We start from the raw sequence: 22589 nt of genomic DNA, 5'->3' as shown, positions 1-22589 counted from the left end.
GTTGTCTCTCTTCTTGCAGCTACTATCAATAAAGCCATTAGCTTGGGAACCTATCCACAACTGGGAAAAAGAGCTGCTGCTACGCCTCTTCTTAAAAAAAACTAACTTGGACCCCACAGATTTGAACAACTACAGGTCAATTTCTCTGCTGACTGCTCCATCTAAAATCTTAGAAAAGCACCTGAACTCACAGCTGATGACATATACTTGGAGGAACACGAACTGTTAGATCCCTCTCAATCTGGTTTCAGAAGCAACCACATGACAGAAGCTGCTCTGGTTTCAACTGTTGATAACATCCGTTTGGTGGTTGACACATGGCAGACCGCAGCACTGATCCTTTTGGATCTGTCCACAGCCTTTGATACCATCTCTCTATCCCTGCTTGCTGACTGGCTGTGGAATCTGGGGCTTACTGGTTCAGCATTAGCACTTCTAACGTCCTTTCTTAAGGCAGGTTACAGACGGTAGTTATGAACCAGTTCAGCTCCAACTCCATCATTTTGCCATGTGGGGATGCCTCAGGGTTCTTCCCTAAGTCCGACACTTTTCAATCTCTATGTCTCCCCACTGGCCAAGCTGATTCGGTCCTTTGGCCCTATCATACCCGATGACACAAATAATCATGTCTATCACTAAGGATACAGAGGCCATTGCTGGCAATTTTAAAAAATGTATGCGGGCAGTAACCACCTGAATAGGTAGTAATTACCTTAGACTCAATGGAGACAAGACTGAGGTCCTGATCTTTGGTAACCATCCATCCATTTGGAATAACTCCTGGCGGACAGATATATTAGGGGCATTGCCGATTCTAAAAGATTCTGCACAAATCTGGGAGTACTAGTAGGTACCAAGTGATCGTTTGACCTTCAGGTTAATCATACTGTAGCTACCTGGTTTTCGAACATTAGGATCTTGAAGAAGGTGTTCCCTTTTACCCCTTTGCAAGCACACAAGCAGGTAGTTCTTGTCTGATTAGACTATTGCAATGCAGTTTGGGCATCAATAAATTGGAAATTGCCAAGGAACAGCTTGTACAGAATGCAGCAGAAAGACTGATACTTCAAATTCCTAAACATCAATCAATCTCAGTGGGGATCAGTGATTGGCATTGGCTACAGCTGACCTAATGCATCACCTTTAATGCATTGTGCATTGTTAATAGGGTGGTGCAAAATAACGGGCCTAGAGTACTGACAACTCTGTTCCAGAGATATATTTCCCTCTAGACAGCTTCAGTATGCCAGCTACAAATTTGTAGTTGTCCCTAAATTCCAGAAGACCAAATTGGGAGGTAAAGCCTTCTCTGTGGCCACTGCAAAATTATGGCATTCTCTTCCACCATCTATCAGTGATTTACAGGAACAAAATATCTTGTGAAATGCCTTGAAGACCTGGATTTTTACTCTTTAATTAGTTGCTAGCATTCCTCCCTATCTGACACTAGAAGCTCTCCCTTTTTAGCACCTTGACATAGATTTTGCACTCTACAACACACAAAAGGTGATGGAAGAAATGTTTTTTTCGTAAGTCTAACCACTGCAATTGCTCAGGTTACATTCTAACCCATCGTTACTTTGCCCATCATGCCACCGCAAACTGGACCCAATCATATGGAAATCAGAGTTGGTCCTGCTCCAATAGGTACCGTCCAGCCCAAACTAGTACTCTCTAAACCAGAACACAAGCAACCCAAGACTGGCTTCAGTGTCACGGTGAGCAAATAGCCCTTAGCCACTTAGGGTGTTACATCAAACACACACAAGGAGATGGAATGAATGCTTGTAAAAGTCTAACCAGTGGTAACCTCTTGTGGTAGCATTCCAACCAATTGTTATTTTGCCCACTATGGCACTTCAGATTATACCCAGCCATATACAGTACAAATCAGTATTGGGCATCACCAGAAAATTTGTAAAAGAACTCCCACTAAACATCCTGGGCAGAAATCTATTCTATTAACCTAAACCTAATAAAGTTTAGCTGAGCTAATTATGAAATATATGGGTGATATTGAATAAGATCAAAATATTTGAAATTGCTGCTTATAAAGTTACCATCTGAACAGGGCTTATTCTTCTGAAGTAAAGATTTTAACGGATTCCAAAAACGTTGTAGCCAAATGCCATTTAATTTAGATAAATTATTATTTTAAAATGGTAATTTACCCAAAATAGATTATATTAACAGTAGCAAGTTAAACTGAAGCAAATGTGAGATAACTCTACTACATTAATAGATACAAATACTGTAAAACAGCAAAACAAGGATTGGATCCACTGTTCGTGTGGCAAATGGACTGCTTCAGATTATGCAACAAAAAATCCTAAAATGTAATAGGACACTAAAAAGAACACAAGAGACATTAAAGCTAAGAAAAATACCTGACTGCGGTCAATGTTGTTTATTCGCAGTGTGCCCCCATTTTATGGATCCATATTTAGACGGTCAAACAGAAATGTTTACAAAAGGAAATTAATAACCATATCTAACATCTTCAAGAGTGTCATCGTTTGTATCTTATGGGCTTATCTACTGGACATATTTCCACCATTTGTAGTCCAAACAACAGGACTCTATGGAAGGCATGAGTAGCCAATTGCAGCATGTAACTATTTACAGTGGATTTATACTTTGCTAAACATTAAGATAACTAGGATGCGCATAACTTGATTCAGGCAATAAATACAATTTAACCTACTTAATTATTTATATGCCAAATTTCTTGTTGGGTGGGAAAAAGATCCGCTCAAAATGTCTGGAGTCAAACAGACATTAGATATAATATGCTATTACCCATCACCCCTACCTATCAGTAAATATAAGATATTGCCACCATATTGCAAAATAACCATGACTCTTATGATTTTGAATGACATTCACCAGACTTGCTCAAACTGAGCAAGCACTCCAGTGAGTTCCCCAGGTGCAAGATATATTGCAAGTTAAAACATCATTATTGCAGATTTCATATTTTGGATGGTTATGCAATAACTTTACATTTCTTATTAGCTTGAAGTCAAAGCTCATACCCTCCGGAACCATTGACGGTTCATAAAACAAACATAAATTCCCCGAAGTTGTCATTCACCACAATTGCTTCTTTCTCTAGCCTTAACTACTCTGATCATAATGGTAAGTCTAGGAAGTAGAATTTTCATACGTTTGGGTATTGGCCAGAAGTTTGGTTTCCAACCTTAAGAAAGTAGCTGCATGAAATGAATTCCAATTAGTGCATTCCTTACCTTCTTTTGAAATTAGGACAATGTAATTTATATGGTTTGGGCAGTTATTGCCTCCTCCCAAAAATGAATGCTCATCATAAAGTTTTTAAAGTAATGATTCAATCTCTTTGTGTAACTGAAAGGAAGTGGTAAATCCATCTGCACTAGGTATGTTAACAGATGTTAAATAATCACATGATTTATGTTTTGCACAGTACTATTATGTAGTTCATCACTTGCACAAGGGATTAGCAAGACATATGAAGAAAGATGTTAGATCTGTTGTGCACTTTTTGCAGAGCCGCCTCACTCCGCTGCAACACTAAATGAATCTGTACCCTATACTCCAGCCTGTCCCTCTTTCCAGCTGCAACTTCAAGGCAGCTGCATTCCACATTTTCCAGTTACTACTTTTAAATCTATAAATATCTGTAGGTATAGTTTAATCTGAAAAATACACTTTCTATTTCCATATAACTCTGGTACCATTTAAGAAAACTCCAAGAAACACTCCAAAAACAGTAAATCTAGCTAAGTTGTGGCATGTCAAGTTTTGTGCAGATCTGTCTAAGTGATAAAATGGGCGGTGGTGGGTCGGCACAACTTTACTCTCTACCAAAAACATAAATTGGTAATGGAATTACACCAAACCAGGCATGAAACTAGACATTACTGAGTACAAGTGCTTAGTTTGGAGTGAGTTGTTTTAGATATTTAGATAGGAGTTTGGAAAAGGCATTGGAAAATTCAAACAGTTAAATGATAGCACTACTTTGATAATTAAAACATTGTCTTAGCACTTTTTGGTAAACTTGCATGAGACCTGGCAGATGCTTACGTTTAGCTTCCTCTTGGTATTTTAAAATTTGTGCTGATCCGTTGGGTATTTTGACACAGTGAAGGCAGTGGAGATCAAAATATGTTCATTTGCTAATGAATGTGGCAGTGGTTTGGGAATCCACATCAAATTGAGCTGACTATTAGCATGTTTAGCATTCTGCTGGAATGGGGAAATAAAAGGCGGAGGGGCACAAATGTTTTAATGTCCTAATAACTTTGAAGTTGTTTAATGAATCTACTTGAAATTTGGCTTCATAGAAAGTTAAATACATGGCAGGATTCTTAGGTTTCACACACAGGCCCTGAAAAATCAAAAAATGTTACTAGAATTGCAGGTCGAGTAACCTGAATAATCTACTCAACGTAACTATAATCTACTTGAACTGTAAACTGGACTCAAATGGTGTGATCCTTGGCAAATATTTTATTTTACAGGCGCCTTTTTCTTCATTCTCACGAGTGCACCTTCAAATATATGAGTTCAGAATTACTGCTGTGCAAAAAGAAAAAAAAAAAAATTTATTTTGTTTGATTAAATAGACTTAGGGGGTCATTCTGACTTTGGCGGGCGGCGGAGGCCGCCCGCCAAAGTCCCGCCATCAGAATACCGCTGCGCGGTCAAAAGACCGCCGCGGTAATTCTGAGTTTCCCGCTGGGCGGGCGACCACCAGAAGATAGCCCGCCCGCCCAGCGGGAAACCCCCTTCCACGAGGATGCCGGCTCCGAATGGAGCCGGCGGAGTGGAAAGGGTGAGACGGGTGCAGTTGCACCCGTCGCGATTTTCAGTGTCTGCTATGCAGACACTGAAAATCTTGGTGGGGCCCCCAGAGGCCCCACGACACCCGTTACCGCCAGCCAGGTTCTGGCGGTCAAAACCGCCAGAACCAGGCTGGCGGTAAGGGGGTCGGAATCCCCATGGCGGCGCTGCCTGCAGCGCCGCCATGGAGGATTCCTCAGGCCAGGGGAAAACCGGCAGGAAACCGCCGGTTTCCCTTTTCTGACCGCGGCTTTTCCGCCGCGGTCAGAATTGGCCTGGATGCACCGCCAGCCTGTTGGCGGTGCATCCGCGGTCCCCGGCCCTGGCGGTCCATGACCGCCAGGGTCGGAATGACCCCCTTAATGTATGCTCCATGTATAATAATAATCTAGCCCACACACAGGGTACACATGATCAATGACTTGCCTCTTAGTGTGCTAATTGCATTGCCATCAGAGCACAAATGTTTCTCAGTTTGTTTAAACACTCATTTTTAATAAATCTGTTACTAAAGCATGATATGGTAGCGCACTGTCATTTACAGACAATATGTTTCAGAGAAATGTCCAAAAATTTTACCACTAACTTGCAGGTTTACTGATAAAACTATATAGTGTATTAATCTGTGAAAATTGGGTTTCAGAAAACATATTTGACTTTAGTCCGAGCCAGTTGCGCAGGGAGGGAAGAGAAAGGGGATTTGGTGTCTATCGTCAGGGCAAGGAGTAACATTATAAAGTGCGGCGATCTCCACATCAATTTCAGGGTAAAGGACGCCCTGCTTCTAGGGCACCCAAAACAACACACACTGTTAAAGCCAAGCACCCAGCCCCCTCCGACAATCATTTAAATATGGACTCACCTTCAAATACTGCCCCTCCGCTGTCCACTGACTCATCTCTCATCACTATTACCCCCTCGCAACTCACCACCTTCTATGGTTAACATGGCGGATCAGTGTCTTGGCTCTTACCCGAGGTCAGAGACCCAGACCTGGACTCGAATCTGCAATTGGTTAACAAAGTTTGCTCACTTCTGAACCAATCAACCTCCAGCTGTAACTCGGAGGCTAATCACAGTCAAGCCCTGAATATGGGCTCATCACCCAAGCTGCTATATCCCCTGTTTGGTGGTGGAGTGGGGAAGGGTCAAAAGATGTTACTCCCCCACTGACTAGTGGCTCCATCTCTGCCCCCCCCATGCAAACAGCTCTCTACTCGACACACTTCGTGAGCCAATTCCTATTTCCGGGATTAGCACTGCAATCGGGCCCCCTCCGAATTCCATTGTCAATGGACCCCTCCCGAGTTGGCCCAAGATCAGTTAACCCTACAAGCGGGGTTTCCATCTCATGAACTTAAAGACAAAGCAAGCACTGGCATCCCCTCATAAAATCTGCTCCTTCAGATTTTAAGTGAGTTAAAAACTTTGAAAATCTCGCAAGATGAAGCAAACTAGAGAAAGGAATCACACTAAAATTTTATCTGCAGTAATATACAGCAACTTAACTCACGTATCAAAGAGACAGAACAGCAAGTATCAGATCTGGAGGATGTACACGTTACTTTGGAGCCGTCAGTGGCAAAATGTCAAGCAGATCTGTTAGACTTATAGATTTGGCTAGATGATGCTGAGAATCGCTCAAGCAGGTCTAATCTGAGATTTACGGGAATCCCTGAAGAGCGTGAAAATGGGCGGACTGTTACAGACTTAATCACCGATCTTATCTTACATCATGTTCTCTTAGAACCAATGGATAAACATCTAGACCTTACCATTATGCGGCCCCATCGGGTCCGTGCAGTACAGCTACCCAATGCAAAATACCCTCAAACTATTCTTGTAAACTTTGGTGATTTTTGTGTCAAGGAACGCATCCTTCGACAAGCAATCAAGAGTAAAATACACCAGATCCCTGGCGATTACGCCTTTAAAATTTTCTCAGATAGGTCGGTGGCGGCTGCGCATCGGAGGAGAGAACTGAAGGGTATGATCCCGGCACTTCAAAAAAACAGATCTCCAGCAGGACTTGTGCAGCAATCTAAACGTAACGTTATTTTTCAGGGACATTCTAATTTAGTTCATACAGTTGATGCTGCTAAGATTCTTTTGCATTCAATTCAAAACCCCGATCAAGCAGGACAAGGGAGAGGGAGGCAAAAAAATATAAATAAGAGAATGAAAGGGGTGGGTATATTATACATGAAGAGGGGTGAATTTGTTTGAGAATGGTGGATTCCGCAGAGTGAAAATATAACGCATTATCTTCGCACTCACATTCCTTTCCCTTTGAAGTCTATAGTATTTGGGGGGGCCATGCTAAGGCACTCAATTAGGGAATGATGGGGTCAGGGGGTGGGCGGTGGTCCCAGTTCACCCAGACAGGAGGGCCCCAGGTGTTAGCCACCTAAAGGGTGGGGTGAGGGTATGGGGGTTGGGCGGGGGTGATGGCAAGAGGTACATGATCCTTTTTTACCATACTGAAATATAGTTATGCACAATGTAAAGTGATTAAGTCTACAGTGTAGATGACACCATCTGATGCAGACCAAGGTCCAAACTTTCTGGTGGGTTTAGAATACTCTAATATTTAGGCAATCCTTTAAAAGAAACCAATGGCAAGGTTAAACTCCTCACTAAGAATAGTCTCCTGGAATGCCAATGGGCTAAATAATAGGAGGAAAAGGGCTGCAATTGAAGACAGGGCAAATGCTTTAAATCCTTCTGTTATTCTATTACAAGAAACTCATATCCCGGCTAAAAAAAGTAGCGGGCTTCAACATGTTCAAAGGATCTGTTGATCTCAAAGTGATTGCCGCAGCTCCAGCCGCTCACAGAGGCGCGGCGGTCTTTCTAGCTAGAGATCTTGGTGCTCGGGCACTCGATTCTTTTAGTGACCCTGAAGGGCGATAGTGCTAGGTGCACTGCCTAATCGCCAAAGAAAGATTTATTTGAGTCAGTTTTTATGAGCCTTTGATGGATGATCCGGCCCCTTATATGGAACTGTTTCAATCCCTTTTGCAACTTTCAGGCAAAATTATTATTGGTGGAGATTTTAACTTTCTTCAGGATCCATTCATGAACAGCACTGTTAAAAGGTAAAAAAACAACACAAACCTAGAGATCTTTAAAGACTATGTCAAAGTGTTGATGCTCTGTAATCTTTGGAGAATAAAAGAGTGTACGTGCATTTCAAGCCAGTTTAAAAGTGCCTTACGCATAGTTTTTTTTTATATCCAAAACATTGCGTCTAAAGAGCCAATTGGCAAGGCATTCTGGTATATCCGACCACACCACCCTGGTGCTAGAAGTGTCCCTTTTCCCAGGATACTCTACACCTCAACCTAGAAGGTGGGTGTTCAACCAGCAACTACTCCAAGACGAGGGGTGGGTACAGGCCTCTAAAGTCAAAATAAGTGAATTCTTCAAATATAATCAGGGATCTTCAACTCCAGCTATGGTTTGGGATGCGTTTAAGGGCTTTTTTAGGGGCTTGGTAATCGCTAAGGGGACGGCAAATAAAACTTATCAGAGACAACAAGTTAGGGTTCTGGAAGAAGCAGTACAGAGGAGTTCAGCTATTTATCTTCATGCCCCACAGAAAACAATAAAAAATCCTTTGAATTAGCTAAACGGGCACTGTCAACAGTTTTCTTAAGACAGTTGACATAGGATATCAGACTTATAGACAGAAGGCATACGAAGAGAGTAATTTGGCCTGGCAAGCTCGAGACCAAATTGCTAGCAATATGATAAATGCATTGAGGTGCCCGGCCTCCGGGGTAAGGCATACTGACCCCAGAGCTGTGGATAAAATCATGCTAGAACACTATAGGCGGATCTATAGCCAAACCCAGGATATTGACCTTAAGACCATTAGGGATTTCTTGGGGAAATTGGATATTCCTACTCTTTCAAAAGAAGATAGCGATGCTCTAACGCAGCCATTTCCGAAGTCAGAACTGTTGGAGGTTGTTAAGAACCTCCCCATGGGTGAAGGCATATGGACCTGATGGCTTCCCGGCTGAATTTTATAAAAGTTTTATAAGTGTATTTTTAGACTATTTTTGGTCTTTAATTAAGGGCTTATTCAAGGGCGGACAGATCCCCAATTCTTGGTATTCAGGGAATGTGGTTAGCTTTCCCAGAAAGAATAAGGACAGGAAAGACCAATGCATATATTCCAATCTCTTTGCTAAATACGGACTATAAAATTATCACGAAACTTTTGGCCTACAGACTTAACGGGGTTGTCACTAAACTGGTGATCTCCGATCAGAATGGGTTTATTGCTGACCGACAACTGGCAACTAATACGCAATATCTAGCCGAGGCTCTTGATTATTTTGAATCTAATATAATTTCTGCCATCATTCTTTTATTAGATGCGGAAAAAGCTTTTGACTTGGTTATATGGGACACATATTTTGAAATATTGTCGAGATACAAGGTTCCCTCCCAGGCCTCTGCATTAATTCAAAAGGCTGTATCTAAACTCTGAAGCCAATACCATAATCAATTCTGCCTGTATTTGTCACCTTCAAGTTCGACGAGGGACCCGTCAGGGGTGCCCCCGTTCCCTATTCTCTACGTGCTCTTCATTGAACCTTTAGCGATTAAAATTAAACAGAATTATCAGATTCACTCCCCACTGAAGTCAATGGGGAAGGTTAAGCTTTACACTAATGATATTATTATGTTTTTAGATGAAGAGCGGTCCTTCCAGGAAGAGGCTCTTAAGGTATTTGCCGAATTTGAGCAAATTGGTGGCTACAAGATTAACATGAGTAAGAACGATATCATTCTTTGTGGCACTTCTTCTATTAGACTGCTCCCTGAATTAATGCACTGTGTGAATGAGAGGCCAAAGAGATACCTCGGGATTAATTTTTCAAACGAAATCGGAGCTCTCTATGATCTCAGCTACGCTCCTTTGCTCCTGAAAACCTAGGCCTTACTTGCACGCTGGGGGTCTCTCCCCCTTTCTATACTTGGCCGAATTGCGTTGATCAAAATGTCCGTACTACCATTATTCAACTTTCTGTTCTCGGCCATCCCTTGTGTATTACCTTATTTATTTTTCAAGAAATTAGAGTCTATGTTCGGCTCATTCATTTGGCAAAGCCAGAAGGCGCCGGCACCATTAAGTACATTATATGCTGACAGAGAAAAGGGGGGCTTAGCACTGCCAAATTTGAAAGATTATTATTTTGCCTTTTTTGCACTAAATCTGACTAATTTCAAAACTAATCAACCTGTGGGCTGCTTATTTATTAAAGATTTTCGTGAATTAATCTGTAGGGCGCAGGATATTCCAAATCCGGCACTGTTGGTGAAATCTCCAAAAAATGTTAGATACAAGAGTCTTAAATGGCTCTTTAAAATAAAATCAGATTTTTTTTTTTTTGTTGTTGAAGATATTCAATCCCATATTTGCACTTTCTTACTCCTCTCACATACTTCACGTTGCGCTCTGGGTATCAGTTCGATTTAGAGACAGCGAGGAGATGGGATTATGCAGGATTTAGTAAAATTGGGGATTTTCGCATCAACGACAATTGGGAAACTCTCAAACATTCGGACGGCTGTCCAAAATGATTTCCTCTTGGTGGGATCCTATAGTATTATGCTCCATAGTTTGAGGGACCTGGATATCGATTTAATCATTAATACACAGGCTTTAGTTGCCGAACTAGTAGACCCTCCTGGGCTGAGGCAAGCGGGTGCATGGAGAAGGTTACTCTTAGAGCAGGATAAGACTGATCTCTGGGTAAAGGCGGCAAGAAATTGGGTTCGTCAAGAGGGCCTCGACCTGTCAAAGGAATGCTGGGAGAAGATCAATCATTTAAATTTTGCGGTACTCAGAGGTGCGAATTGGCATTGCATGATATTTTTTTGTAAATGGTTATTATATCGCACCCCGCAAGCCTTATCCCGGCTGGTACCCGGCTGCCCAGATCTCGGTTTTCGTTGTAAGGCTGGTTGGATACACGTGATTGCTACGTGTCTACTTATTCAGGAATTCTGGGAAGGAGTATTTAAGATATTAACAACTATTGCTCAGACTCGTAGAATTCCTAGTATCTGGCTGGTGGGCTTTGGCTACGACCCCGGGGCAAGGCTTGCACCTAGGTGGGAAAAACTAGTTTTTATTGTCACTGTGATTGCTAGATCTCTCCTGTTAAGAAACTGGCGCTCCGATCTATCTCCCTCCCCTCAAGAATGGCTGAGTAAAATGGTACAGGTCAGAAATCAGGAAATGAGATATGCCAGGAGAGTGGGCGGGGTAAAACGTTTTCACGGATTTGGGGCGTATTCTTTCTAGACAACTGTGCGCAATCATTTTCAGGCTGAATTATAAAATTAAACTGGGGTGCCACCTAGCCGGATCGTATTTATTTGGAGTTATCCTATTGGAAATTATTGGGATGTATGCTTAAAATAAAGTATGGAATTGCAATGTTTTTTGTTATTTGGCTGGATCTTGATAAAAATCAATAAAAAGAAATTTAAAAAAGCATTTATCCTTAGCACATCACTAAGTAACATGTTCATATTTGTTTTAATCCTATAAAATATTTTTCTCATCACACAGAAGTAAAAAAAAATTGGCTTTCACAACTACTGAGATACATTTTGAAATGTTTTTACAATTGACTTAGTTGTTTAAATGTTGTGTGTTATGAAAACCCTGACACCCTACAGCCTTTCAATTCACACTCTGTACAGCAGGTCAGGTAGTTCATATTAAAAGAATCCCAGAACTCTGCAGTCAGAAGGAAAAACAATTGACTTTTGACCCCTTGGAATTCTACTGGTGGCTTGGACAAGGGTAAGAGCCTGGGATTTATACAGGATACAAATCTGAACTTTATAATGCAGCTTAATTCAGTAATCTCTGTGTTTCATTCAATTAAAGCTTTTACGTAAAATCTTTCCATACACCTTAAGAGACTTGCTGCAGCCAAATGGCACCTGGATTATGCTGAAAGTCTTTATCTGTTATTGATGACCTTAATTTCCTTCAGTGGCTCCAAAGTTAAGACCCTTTCTTATGCACAACTTATATGTTTTTAGGAAAGGGTGCAAAACATTTCTGTTTGTTACGTTATCCGGTTAAGTGTTGGTGGAACTTAATGCTATTTTTTCAGGACCAAGACGCATGAGGGTGAAAGTTTGCACTTTATAAATAGCCATATGTTGTTCATTTGTGGGAGAGGTCAAAAAGGTTTCATTTGCAGATAACTTTAGTAATTTTTTATGAGTCTAAGCAATTTCGCTGAAGTTAAGATCAGTACTGGGATCTTAGGTTTCAATGATATTCCACTGGAAGGGTGGGGGAAAAGTTATTTAGGAGTAGCAGTGGTTGGTGCTCCTTCGTAGATCTGCATGAAATGTGGCAGATGCTAGTCTTTTACTTAGTTTATGCTCAACTCTGAAATTCTGAGGTTCATGCAGATCCATTAAGAGATGCAGGGATAATGGTGTGAAGCAAAGAGTGTTCAATTACTAGTCACTTTAGCACCCTTCACAAATCTGCCCAAAAATATGCATAGTTTGAACGTTTAGGGGCGCATTACGAGTTTGGTGGTTCCAACGTGGGACCGCAAAACTCGTGGGATTGACCCCTACCCTGGAGGGGGGGGGGGGGGGGGGGGGGTTCCACAACCAGCACCCTCGAAATGCACACTGTTTGCATAGCAGACAGGTCGCTTTCCAATGGTGCTGGGCAGGGAGGCCCCTACACTACCTTCCCACCAGCCATGAAAAGGCTGATGGGAGGAGGAGGGGGGGGGGGGGAGTTATTGTAATCAGCATGGCAATGCCAAGTTCAGCGCCCCCATGGCCGATTGCAAGTCTGATGACGGTCCCACTACAAAAGTCCTAATGTGGCCGTCAGACCATCAAAGCTGTGGCAGTCCGATGGTCACCGCCAGACTCGTAATGAGGCCCTTAGTTTTCTGTTGGTAGGTCAATTTAAGCCTAGTGTAACCGAAGATTTGTTGCAGATTTGACTAAATGGGATGGAGGTAGGAGGCAAACCACCACTGAACAAGACAAACGCCCCCTGCATCAGCACATAGCTGCAAGGTGATTTTGTGCAGAGCCAGCCCTGCTGTCAAATCCAGCTTCACACAGCTCATGGCCATGCAGGAGGAAGACATAAGCTCAACATGATACAGAGACGTTATGACTCACTGCCACATATATCCACACAACCATTAATACCACATTTTTCCGTTTCCGTCTTAAAAAACACAGCTATTATGAATTGATGGTAAGCTATTATGAATTGATGGTAAGCTCTGGGCAAAATATCTTAATGTACGTTTTAAAAGCCCCTAGAATTCATGTTAAAACAAATACACATTTAAAGTACAACAGCTTGAAATTCTCCACTTACGATTAGCTCTACAAACCATAACTCACACACCAAATGCAATGCTGAGGACCTCACTATATCTATAAAAAATATGAGTATTTAGCACCATGTCTTTAAATTTCATCACAAGCAGAAAGATTATGCTGTATCAATAAATGCATCATTCATAATGTTAAAGGCAAGGTAGTATGTCATGTCACTAGTGAAAACATGTTAATTTATCTGGTAAATCAATGGTGAGGTTCAGAGCATTGCTTTTGGTGAGCGAGTTATGGTTTGTGTGACAGGTGTGCTAATTATGGTTTTCAGAACTATCTATAGGTAACTTTATATAGTCTGCTTACCACTACTTCCCTAGCCTGAGTGAGATATATTGAAGTCCTCTACAAATTTATCAATGAACATAAAATAATACACTTAAAATGCCTACTATGACTCAATACCAACACTGCTCTGCCTTTGATAATCAAATTTGCTGCATGAAACAAACTTGTAAGAAAATACACTGCTGGCTCTTCTTTCCCTTGTTGTCTTTGATCCCTCTCTCCTTCTAACAAACACAGCTTTCTTCTACATCACAACAATACCACACATTTATTTCATTCATTGTCCCCATGCCTTTTACCTTCATATTCTCATTCTTTGCCTCCAAGCCTCTTTTATATGAGTTTAGACTAATGGTAAAGCTTTTTCAAATACTTGCATAAAACAACTTGCAGCAAATGTTTTGTCTTAAAAAAACATTTATTCAACTTTCTATAAAGAGCTGTACAATGGAAACGCATACAGTCCTCTTGTAGTTGACCACGAAACATCAATCGTCGCTTCAGTGAAACTGCATTTAACAATTTTAAATAAGAATTATTTTCTGCAAAGCAGCTTTTTCAAACGAAATATTTTGGTTAAAACAAATAATTGTAAAACATGTAACAACGATTGGTAGGGGCTGCATTTCTTTGCTAGGAGGAGCAAAAACTACACAGCACTTTGACTGCAATGGTCTTCTAAACAGGCAGAAATTGTACTTCCAAACACATCATCAAATAGAGGTGCTACAATTAGACAGTGCTGTATGTTCCCTTACCATAAGGCTCAGGATGAGCCTAAAAGCGCCCATTTCGTTTTTAGTACTAAAAGAAAGGAATGTGAGCCTGAGGGTTTTTTTCCTTTTTTTGTTTAGATCACTTATTTCAATTTCTGCTTCACAGTACAAAAACACAGTAACAACTCAATGAAGAAAAAAAAAATCATTCTCACAGTGGAATTAGGGACTCCTCCCAAACTTCTTGTCTGTGCTACGAACCAATCCTAGTCTTAGGTGTGTCACAAAACAAAGTAGTTAGATTTTTTAACCACTTACAGATTGGCTGCTGGGATCAAACGTTTCCATTTTCAGCTTGTGACTTTTTCCCGTTTTCAAGCACTGGCACCCTTCATCACACCTTTGGAATGCCATACCTTCCTATCTGCGTGAAGAACTATTTCACCAAGGTTGATGCTGAAGGGGGCAAGCAGCTGCAGTGCACTTTTGGTTTCACCATAACATGTAGAAAGCTTTGCTGCATCATGGTGTACACTTCCAAAGTAATCCTGCCCCTGAACTTGCTCTAGTGTTATTATGGGTGCTATAAACAGGCGCAGCATACTTTCCTTTTTCAAAAACGGACATCAATTACACAAAGCTGGTAAAGAATATGCCCAACATCATAGCTGTGTTTCTAGGGCGGTTACACTCGATCAGTGGTAAATTGTAGAAATTTGTATTGCTACACATTTACACGGACAAACAGCAGGTAAGAGTTAAATGCTTTTTGTTAATGCATTTCCTATGTTTTTTTTGTTAACATCCCACCAGCTTTCGCTTTATTTGTTGCTTTCTTTAGGACAGAACAGGGTCATACAAACGAACCAACGATGCTGATGAAACAGGTACCAAAATAAGTTAAGTGCAAAGACGGTCTTGTTTTTACAGATATGAATAACTTGTGACTAAAAATACATCAGCAGTAGAAACCATTTTTGGAACACATTTGTACTGGGACACAGGCAGGACCCTGTTATAAACAACACCAAGTTGCCATCTCACCAAATCAGCCAACATGGCAACCTTTTTTGTTATGTGGTGACAACTTTCCAAAGCAAAGATACATTCTGTGGACATGCTATACAGGTTGTTGTGAAGATCGTATCTTCCAGAAACTTGCCCATGCTCCCACTGAGCAGTATTTGTGCTTGAGGCTCCCGCCTTTCTTAGTGGAGAGCAGAAAGGGGACTTGGACAGAAATGTATCCATAAGATGAGAACAAAGGCATTTCTGGGGTAAAATGAAGATCATATCATCAGCTGCCAAATCAAACATCACTTCCGATTGGGCAGTTGGACAATCAAGGCAAGAAGGATGCAAAGTAAAAATCCTAAAATGTAAAGGAAGAAACTTTAAAAAAAAAAGTATTTAAAAACTAAAATTATGCTCCTCTGCTTTCAGTTCTAGGGCACAGTTCCATCAATGTCCGCAGAAAACTGAAGCGGAAGGAGCAATCATTGCAAGGACAATGTCGGGCCAACATGATCCTGTTCCACTGCTCCTGTAGCACTCTAAACAAAGGACTTGGTGGTCACTGCCCACTGAGGAAAGCCAAGTGTCCTTTCGTACATCTGTTTGCATAATGTCCTCGCTCACCACACTGCAAACAAGGGAGACAAAGTAAAATAAGTCTAAGCGGCAAAATGTGAAGCAATAATAATATACAAGACTTGCTCGGACAGATATAAATGAAATTGTTCATTTTTTACTATTGAAGATATGACAATGACCTCCATGCTCCGTAAACTACAGTAAATCCTTGCCCACCTTTCACCAAAATATATATGCCCATTTTTTGTTGTTCCGGAACAAGTCAATTGATGGAGGCTCTCTGTGGTTTAACCTGAACTTTCAAAAAGTAGGCTGTGTGTGTTTTTATTTATTTTTTGGGAAACAGTGGGCGGGTGAGGAGAAAAGGTTGCGGTAATCTAATGCTGGTTTAGGTTTGTTTTTAATCTTCTACATGACGTTCTAAAACCGATGCAGAGTGCTTTGAGGAAACAAACATACAATAATATAAAAGAACCGTTAACTCCAATAATTAGACACAGATCCAGCAAATAAGTAATTAACTTGCAACTGGCTGCCTGAGGGAGCTCAGTGTGTTCTCAAGAGGTTCATTAGAAGTGCTGTGCAAAATTCGCATTCTTATGCAAAATTCCACAAAAATTACATGAAATGTAAAACCTACTTTACCACCTAAATACATTCTTTTCTTCATTTTGTCTCAGAGGACACAATTCCCGATAGCATACTGGTTGTTCCCATGCAAAACTTTTGCCACAGTAAAGTTAATTGGGAAAATTCACGGTGAAGTTCATACAATTATACAGGATTACGCCCCACAACGAGAAGTTCACTAGCGTATATCCATCATGGTCGGTTTAGGGGCAATCTCCAGTTACAATGACTTACACGATGATACAGAAAACAGAGATCATTGGGCCCACCTATAATTCCAGTTTTTTTCCTGCTATAGAGGACATGGGCACCAGTGTAAAGATTTGGAATGTTTGAATCTAATTCCCTTCTCTAGCTCACTGTACTGGGATTTGTGGAGTTTGTGTTTATGCTTTTCGAGAGACAAAGTTACAAAAAAATATGGACAGCCATGCACACCCACTGAACTCACGCCCATTATGTATAAATGAGAAAAATATGCCACCTGTAAATAAGAGTGGACCCATTTTTCACCCTTACTGCAAATCACTCTCACAAATTTTCCTGCGCTCACAACTGAAAAATTTGAAAATGCATCATATGGTAAATTCGCTAACCTGATTTTCACTACACATACCTGTCACAATAATCTCAAGTTTTGATTTGTGTACTTTCAGGTATCCTAATGTTGTTCTCACAGGGTACAACCATGAACACTGCCAACAAGGGTTTTGTAGAGTCATAGTGCAAGCTTCTAGCGTCTGAATTAACAAGTATTTTGGGAATGATGAAAGAACTAGACGTATGGCAAGAATTCCTGTTCAATGTCTATTAACCAACATGATTTCTGAAAAAGTGTGATGTAGACTGTAACGCTCTTGGAAAAGTTCATCCTACACATTCTGAAGACCACTGCTCTTCAAAATGAAACTCAGCTAAAATGTCCTCTAGCCAATTGGGACATAGCATGAATCCCATCCATCATTCACTACCCAAAAACAGGCAAGTGCTGTTGTTTTTAAACGTAGTTTTAGTGTTGTTTCAAAGACTTGTAGGTTTTATTTACCTTGGATTCGTGAACTGATGACAGGAATAAAAGAGACAATAATTCTTGTAGAATGTCCGGTACCTAACATGATTATTTTAAAGAATTGCAAACTAGAAGGCAACACTCATAAAAAGGTGTGACATACTGACGTGAGCATACAGCTTCTGAACACAAAATAACATCAAATTGAAATTCTGGTAAAATGTCTTATTAGCAAATATTATCACTAGTAAGAATAACTTCAATTTCAATTTTCATTTGCTTGCAGCCTGAAACAGTTATGCAGTAGAATGCAGCACGAGAGAGACTTTATTTAGAATCCTTCACAATTTCAATGCCTATAAAGTCATCAAGCAAGATTGGTTATGCGTGCACGTTATGTAACTGTACTGTCTTCGAGGGGCGAGATACTCAGGACGATTCCAATACTATTGGTCTAGTGTCACACTATTGTGGATGCAATGACCACTTTTGTGAGCATATATGTACTGCAGATATGTTTATGGTCATTCTTAATCTTACAACTTCCAATGAGCTGCAGTTAGCATCTCTCCATGAGGGCAATGTAACACTAAAGTACTCAGTGGAGTGGAATGCTCGGCGGTGTGGAATATAGCCAACATACGTAAAAATTATGGAATAAGAGCGCTTAGTCTATTATGTAGAATCATATATTTTTTTCATTATTATTATTATGTCACAAACTTCAGTCCATCTACAACCTAAGGAGGAAGATTCAGCTACTTGACACGTGTTAAGGTGGTACTTTATTACAATAACAACTGGTTATTAATTTTCTGATAAAGAATGCAGTGTGTATAAATGCTCGTTGTCTGCAGACCATAACACTACCACCATACAGTTATTTGGAAGTTGTCATCCTAAAGATATTCTTGACATACAAGATCCCTTTCCAAACAATGTGTTGTACTATGTGACCATAAACATACATATGTATACATATTTATTATGACCCTTTAGAAATCCAACCAATCTGAAATATCTTCTTTATTAGAGTGTACAGGACTACCAATCAAGCATGGTTCATGTACAATCTATAATAAAATCTGTAGAGATTCTCTTTATATTTGATGCAAGTTGATTCTGGAAGTCAGGCAACATATCGAGAAGGTTTTGTGGATTATACCCTCATTAATATCTTAACACAATTTCAGCACGTATGCAATATCAAACCGAGTCAGGGGAATGTGGCCCTCTTAAGAGAAAAAGGTCAGACAGCCTGGTGGGAGCTCTTCAGGGTCACAGGTGTAATCTGAGAGTACATCTGTGCATGACTTGCATTCTTGGAAGCCAAAAGATTAACTCCAAGACACTGGGTATTCACCCTACTTGGCTAGGATGTGTCTTTACTCATGGAGAAGTGTATCCTTCGCAGTAAGGATCACAGTTGGGCACCCAAGAGTCTATCAGCTCCTAATCTTTTTAAAAAGTAGTAATGTACCTCATAATATGTTTGTTTTTCTTTTGTATTAAATATTTTCCTCTTTATCTTCAACTTTAGTTACTTGGCCATCATACCCAGATAAATTGTAAGGAGCCAATTCTTGTGTCCCAGCTGGCCTTACTTAAGTTTGGGTGGGTGCTGTTACAGTACTAATATACGTTAAAAAATGCATTAAGCTAACCTGGTTATATTGTAATATGACGTAGGTACTAGCATTAACAATAAATACACAGGTAAACGATAAAGTGCCAAACGTTCTCCTTTGCACTTTCTGAGATCGCTATATTGAGCCTCAATAGTTTTCACAGTGTGTCAGTAGGGTGAGTGCAGGTCCTCTCTCTATAGAGGTAGCTGCTCCGATTGCTGAGTCCGTTTAAGTTTCTTGGCTCCCCCTTTCACATCAGTCCATATTGTGAAGCTGATTCCTGAACAAGCTTTGAAAAGGGGATTCCATTCCTCACACTGTTGCAAATCCAGTCATATGTTCATAGCAGGGCATCAGATTTGGGTCACTCCCTTTGCCCATGCCAACATAATTAATGCTGCTTCTTTGATGTTTGGTGTATGGGTTGAATTATTCAATTTTTTGATACTACTATGTGATTTGTTTTTTGGTGCAGAGATGTGAGATTATATTGTTTCACGTCCCTTTGCCTCGGCATCCTGAAAAAGCAAAACACAATTGCTCTGGATCCCAAAATTTGCATGCATGCTTGAGTTTTTTATTGACGCCTTCTTTGGCTTTAAACATAATACATTCTTCTTGGATCTTACCAAGCCCCATCTAGTAAGGTGTCTCTGGCTTGCCAGGACGCTTAGGAGCAGCTCTTTCACATAAGATCCAAGCTCTTCATTCTTGGTCACATACCTTGCATATAAAGGATATATGTTTTCTTGATTGGTTCTCACTGATGACTTAACAAATTAGTTCTCAAAAACCTCTTGTGAAAGTGCTGTATTTCATTGCTATCTCTTGGATCATATCCCATTTGTGGTTTTGTGGACTTATTTAAATGAGGCCACATGCAGGTCACGGATTCATCGTTCCCACCTATGTAATTCTATTAGAGATTTCAGATATTGATTTGAAAAAAATCAGATCCCATGGTGGTGGTGGTGGTGGTGGGGGGGGGGGTTGTAATCTTGCAATTACTATCATACAGACGATTTAATAGATCAGAGTTTGTTGCTGAAATCTGAGCAGCCTGGGTCCAAAGGGCATGTTGTGTGCTCTCTGCATGTGAAAGGGAGACAAAGGTTTTATTTAATGTTGAATGAGTCTTGTTTCTGCTACCTTTGAGGTTTCATGACTGGTCTGTGGAAGTAGATGGCTCCACCCGGACTCAAACTGCTGAGATCTGGATGTTCTTGGAATGCAAATGCGCAGACCAATAAAGGAATACTGGAGATCTTGCTCAACTGAAAGTTCAGAAGCTTGCAGGAGTAATTGTGCTGGCTCCATGCATACCTATCCCAATTCTGTATCAGGATTTCAAGCAGTAAATACCATATAGAGATTGTGGACTGGGTACTGGAGTAGGCTCAACCTAAGCAGGAGTGAGTCGGAAAGACAGCAGCGCTGCCCAGATAAAGGCATACTATGCCAAATGGGATTTGCAAGATCATTCGGAAACTAGTCTGTTAAAATGGACCATACTGTATCTAATGGCTACCTGTTGTAGCCACTGGTGTTAAGAAAAGCCCTCCCTTAATCTGGACAGGATTTATATCTTGTCACTAGAGGCATGATTTTGAAAACTACTGTGTTTAAGAACCCTTGTTTCTGTGTGGATATATAGGAAGATCTCCTGCCCAGAGTTTCTGATGTATGACATCACACTTGCACCTGCCTGCTTGAAAAGCAACACTTAAAAGCTATGTAATCTTATTTAAGAAGTTGGGAGTAAAAATATTGACCACTCTCCTCTCAATGAGCTCTTCTCCTTGGTAAAAGCCTATATGATTTCTGCCCGATTTTGATTCAATCACTGCTGCTTTTAAAAATATATATTTTGCAGCTCATTTAAAACACAGAGTAGTAATGTTTTTCTTGGACAGGACACCATTACAGAATCACATTCTTTATATTAGTTTCCAAATTGACCACCAGGCTATTATTGTATTCCATAAAAGCCTTAGAAATAAAAGGAAAAGACCGAAATTTAATGTGTTGTGACACATACTTAAAGGCAGAAGTCTTTGAATTTGAATACTCAGCAAGCCAGCAGAGAAAGTCCCTAATCAGTTAGGAGGGGGAAAAAAGAGGACACAAAATATGTATAGCCTGGAATTTGAACTGTACTATTCAGCTCTTCCCTTGAATTGGAAAAAGCAGTCTAAAAGGGAGCGGAAAATGTAGGTGACAGCAGGAATTTTGACATCAAAAGGACAAAAGTCATAAAACTACTGTTCCCAATAAAGCCAAGAAAAAAAACATCAAAAACATATTCTGCGCCTTTTCACCCGATATCTGAAGATGCTCTAAAACCATACATCTATGAAATAACCATTCTTCTCACCGTTAACAGGAAATGGATACTTTTTTTTTGGGCTGACCAAAAAGTGATTTTATAATATGTGGTTTAACTTAGTTTTGTTGCGTTAAGATAAAAACAAACGTCAGTGCACTTACCTTATAACAGACGACCTGTTCCAGAGGCCGGGGACCCTTGCTTCCCATGGGAGTTGCTTGGTACGGCCCCATTCCACTTGACAGGGGTGTCCTTTGCATATTTACAGGAGACATCTGATTTGTGAGCTGGATCAGAGAGAATGACCGGTTTAAGACTTGGCTGTTGTTCTAATAGAGAGAGGAAACATTGCACTCTTATTTTCTTTGGAACTATGATACACGCATCCTTGATGACACGGAGGTTCTTAGACGGTAGGGGTAAGAGTGAATTTGTTAATAACCATTTGCCCTTTTGTTTACATATGTTGTACATATTACAGCGAGCTAATGAATAAATGCACACATCAGAAGCAGGTGTCAGAAACAATTAGGTCTAAGTAGTCTGATGTAATTTCTGAGTAATATAGTTAACTTTTTACAATGAAGGCTGGTGGGATGGTGCTCTCTGGTACACAAACCTTTGGGTCAGGATTATCCTAGCAATCCTTGTAGACATGTTTAATCCTAAAAGATTAATTTCACGTTATGCTGAGTCTTGTGACACTGCTTCACAACTACCCAAGGAAGGATCTATGCCAGCCACAATTGATACCACCGAATAGATCCACACTAAACAAGAAAAAAAAAAGGATTTTCCATAGAACACACAAGACTCTACCTATTAAGTGTTTCTAACCCAATATATATGCACACAACAGAAAGATAGAACATTAAAAGCAAACAAAATACATACATAAATAAACAAATAGGTTTCGCCTCACCCAACTCCTTCTGAAAAAACAGAATGGGTTGTCATTGGAGGCTAGCTAACCATGTACACTAGCGGGTCTATTGTATGCGTTAAAAATGCACTGGTTCCTTCTTCTAACCCCGCTTAAACATGAATATGGTGAAAGGTACTTATATAAATTTCTTGGCACTATTGTACCATGGCTGCCCACAATGTTCGAGAATTATCACTAATAAGCTAGCGTTAAAGTCAAACATGGCCAC

General features: G+C 40.4%; 1 protein-coding gene across 2 annotated transcripts in view; it reads right to left on the bottom strand.

Annotated features, from left to right (window-relative positions):
* Positions 1 to 13932: 13932 nt before the first annotated feature.
* The window catches only part of CPSF4 (cleavage and polyadenylation specific factor 4), a 47076-nt gene continuing 38419 nt past the window's right edge, over positions 13933 to 22589 (bottom strand). The window contains exons 7-8 of one of the 2 annotated variants that reach the window (XM_069210029.1): positions 21597 to 21764; positions 13933 to 15891 (exon numbers count right to left, since the gene is read on the bottom strand). In XM_069210029.1, the coding sequence (XP_069066130.1) occupies positions 15823 to 15891; positions 21597 to 21764 (237 nt within the window). In that variant the 3' untranslated portion in view covers positions 13933 to 15822. The remainder of the gene's footprint in view (positions 15892 to 21596; positions 21765 to 22589) is intronic. The other variant, XM_069210030.1, reaches the window with a different exon arrangement.

This window comes from Pleurodeles waltl, chromosome 10, assembly GCF_031143425.1.
Source record: "Pleurodeles waltl isolate 20211129_DDA chromosome 10, aPleWal1.hap1.20221129, whole genome shotgun sequence".
Lineage (NCBI taxonomy): Eukaryota > Metazoa > Chordata > Amphibia > Caudata > Salamandridae > Pleurodeles > Pleurodeles waltl.
The sequence above is the reverse complement of the archived record's forward strand: the minus strand, read 5'-3'. Positions and strand labels throughout refer to the sequence as shown.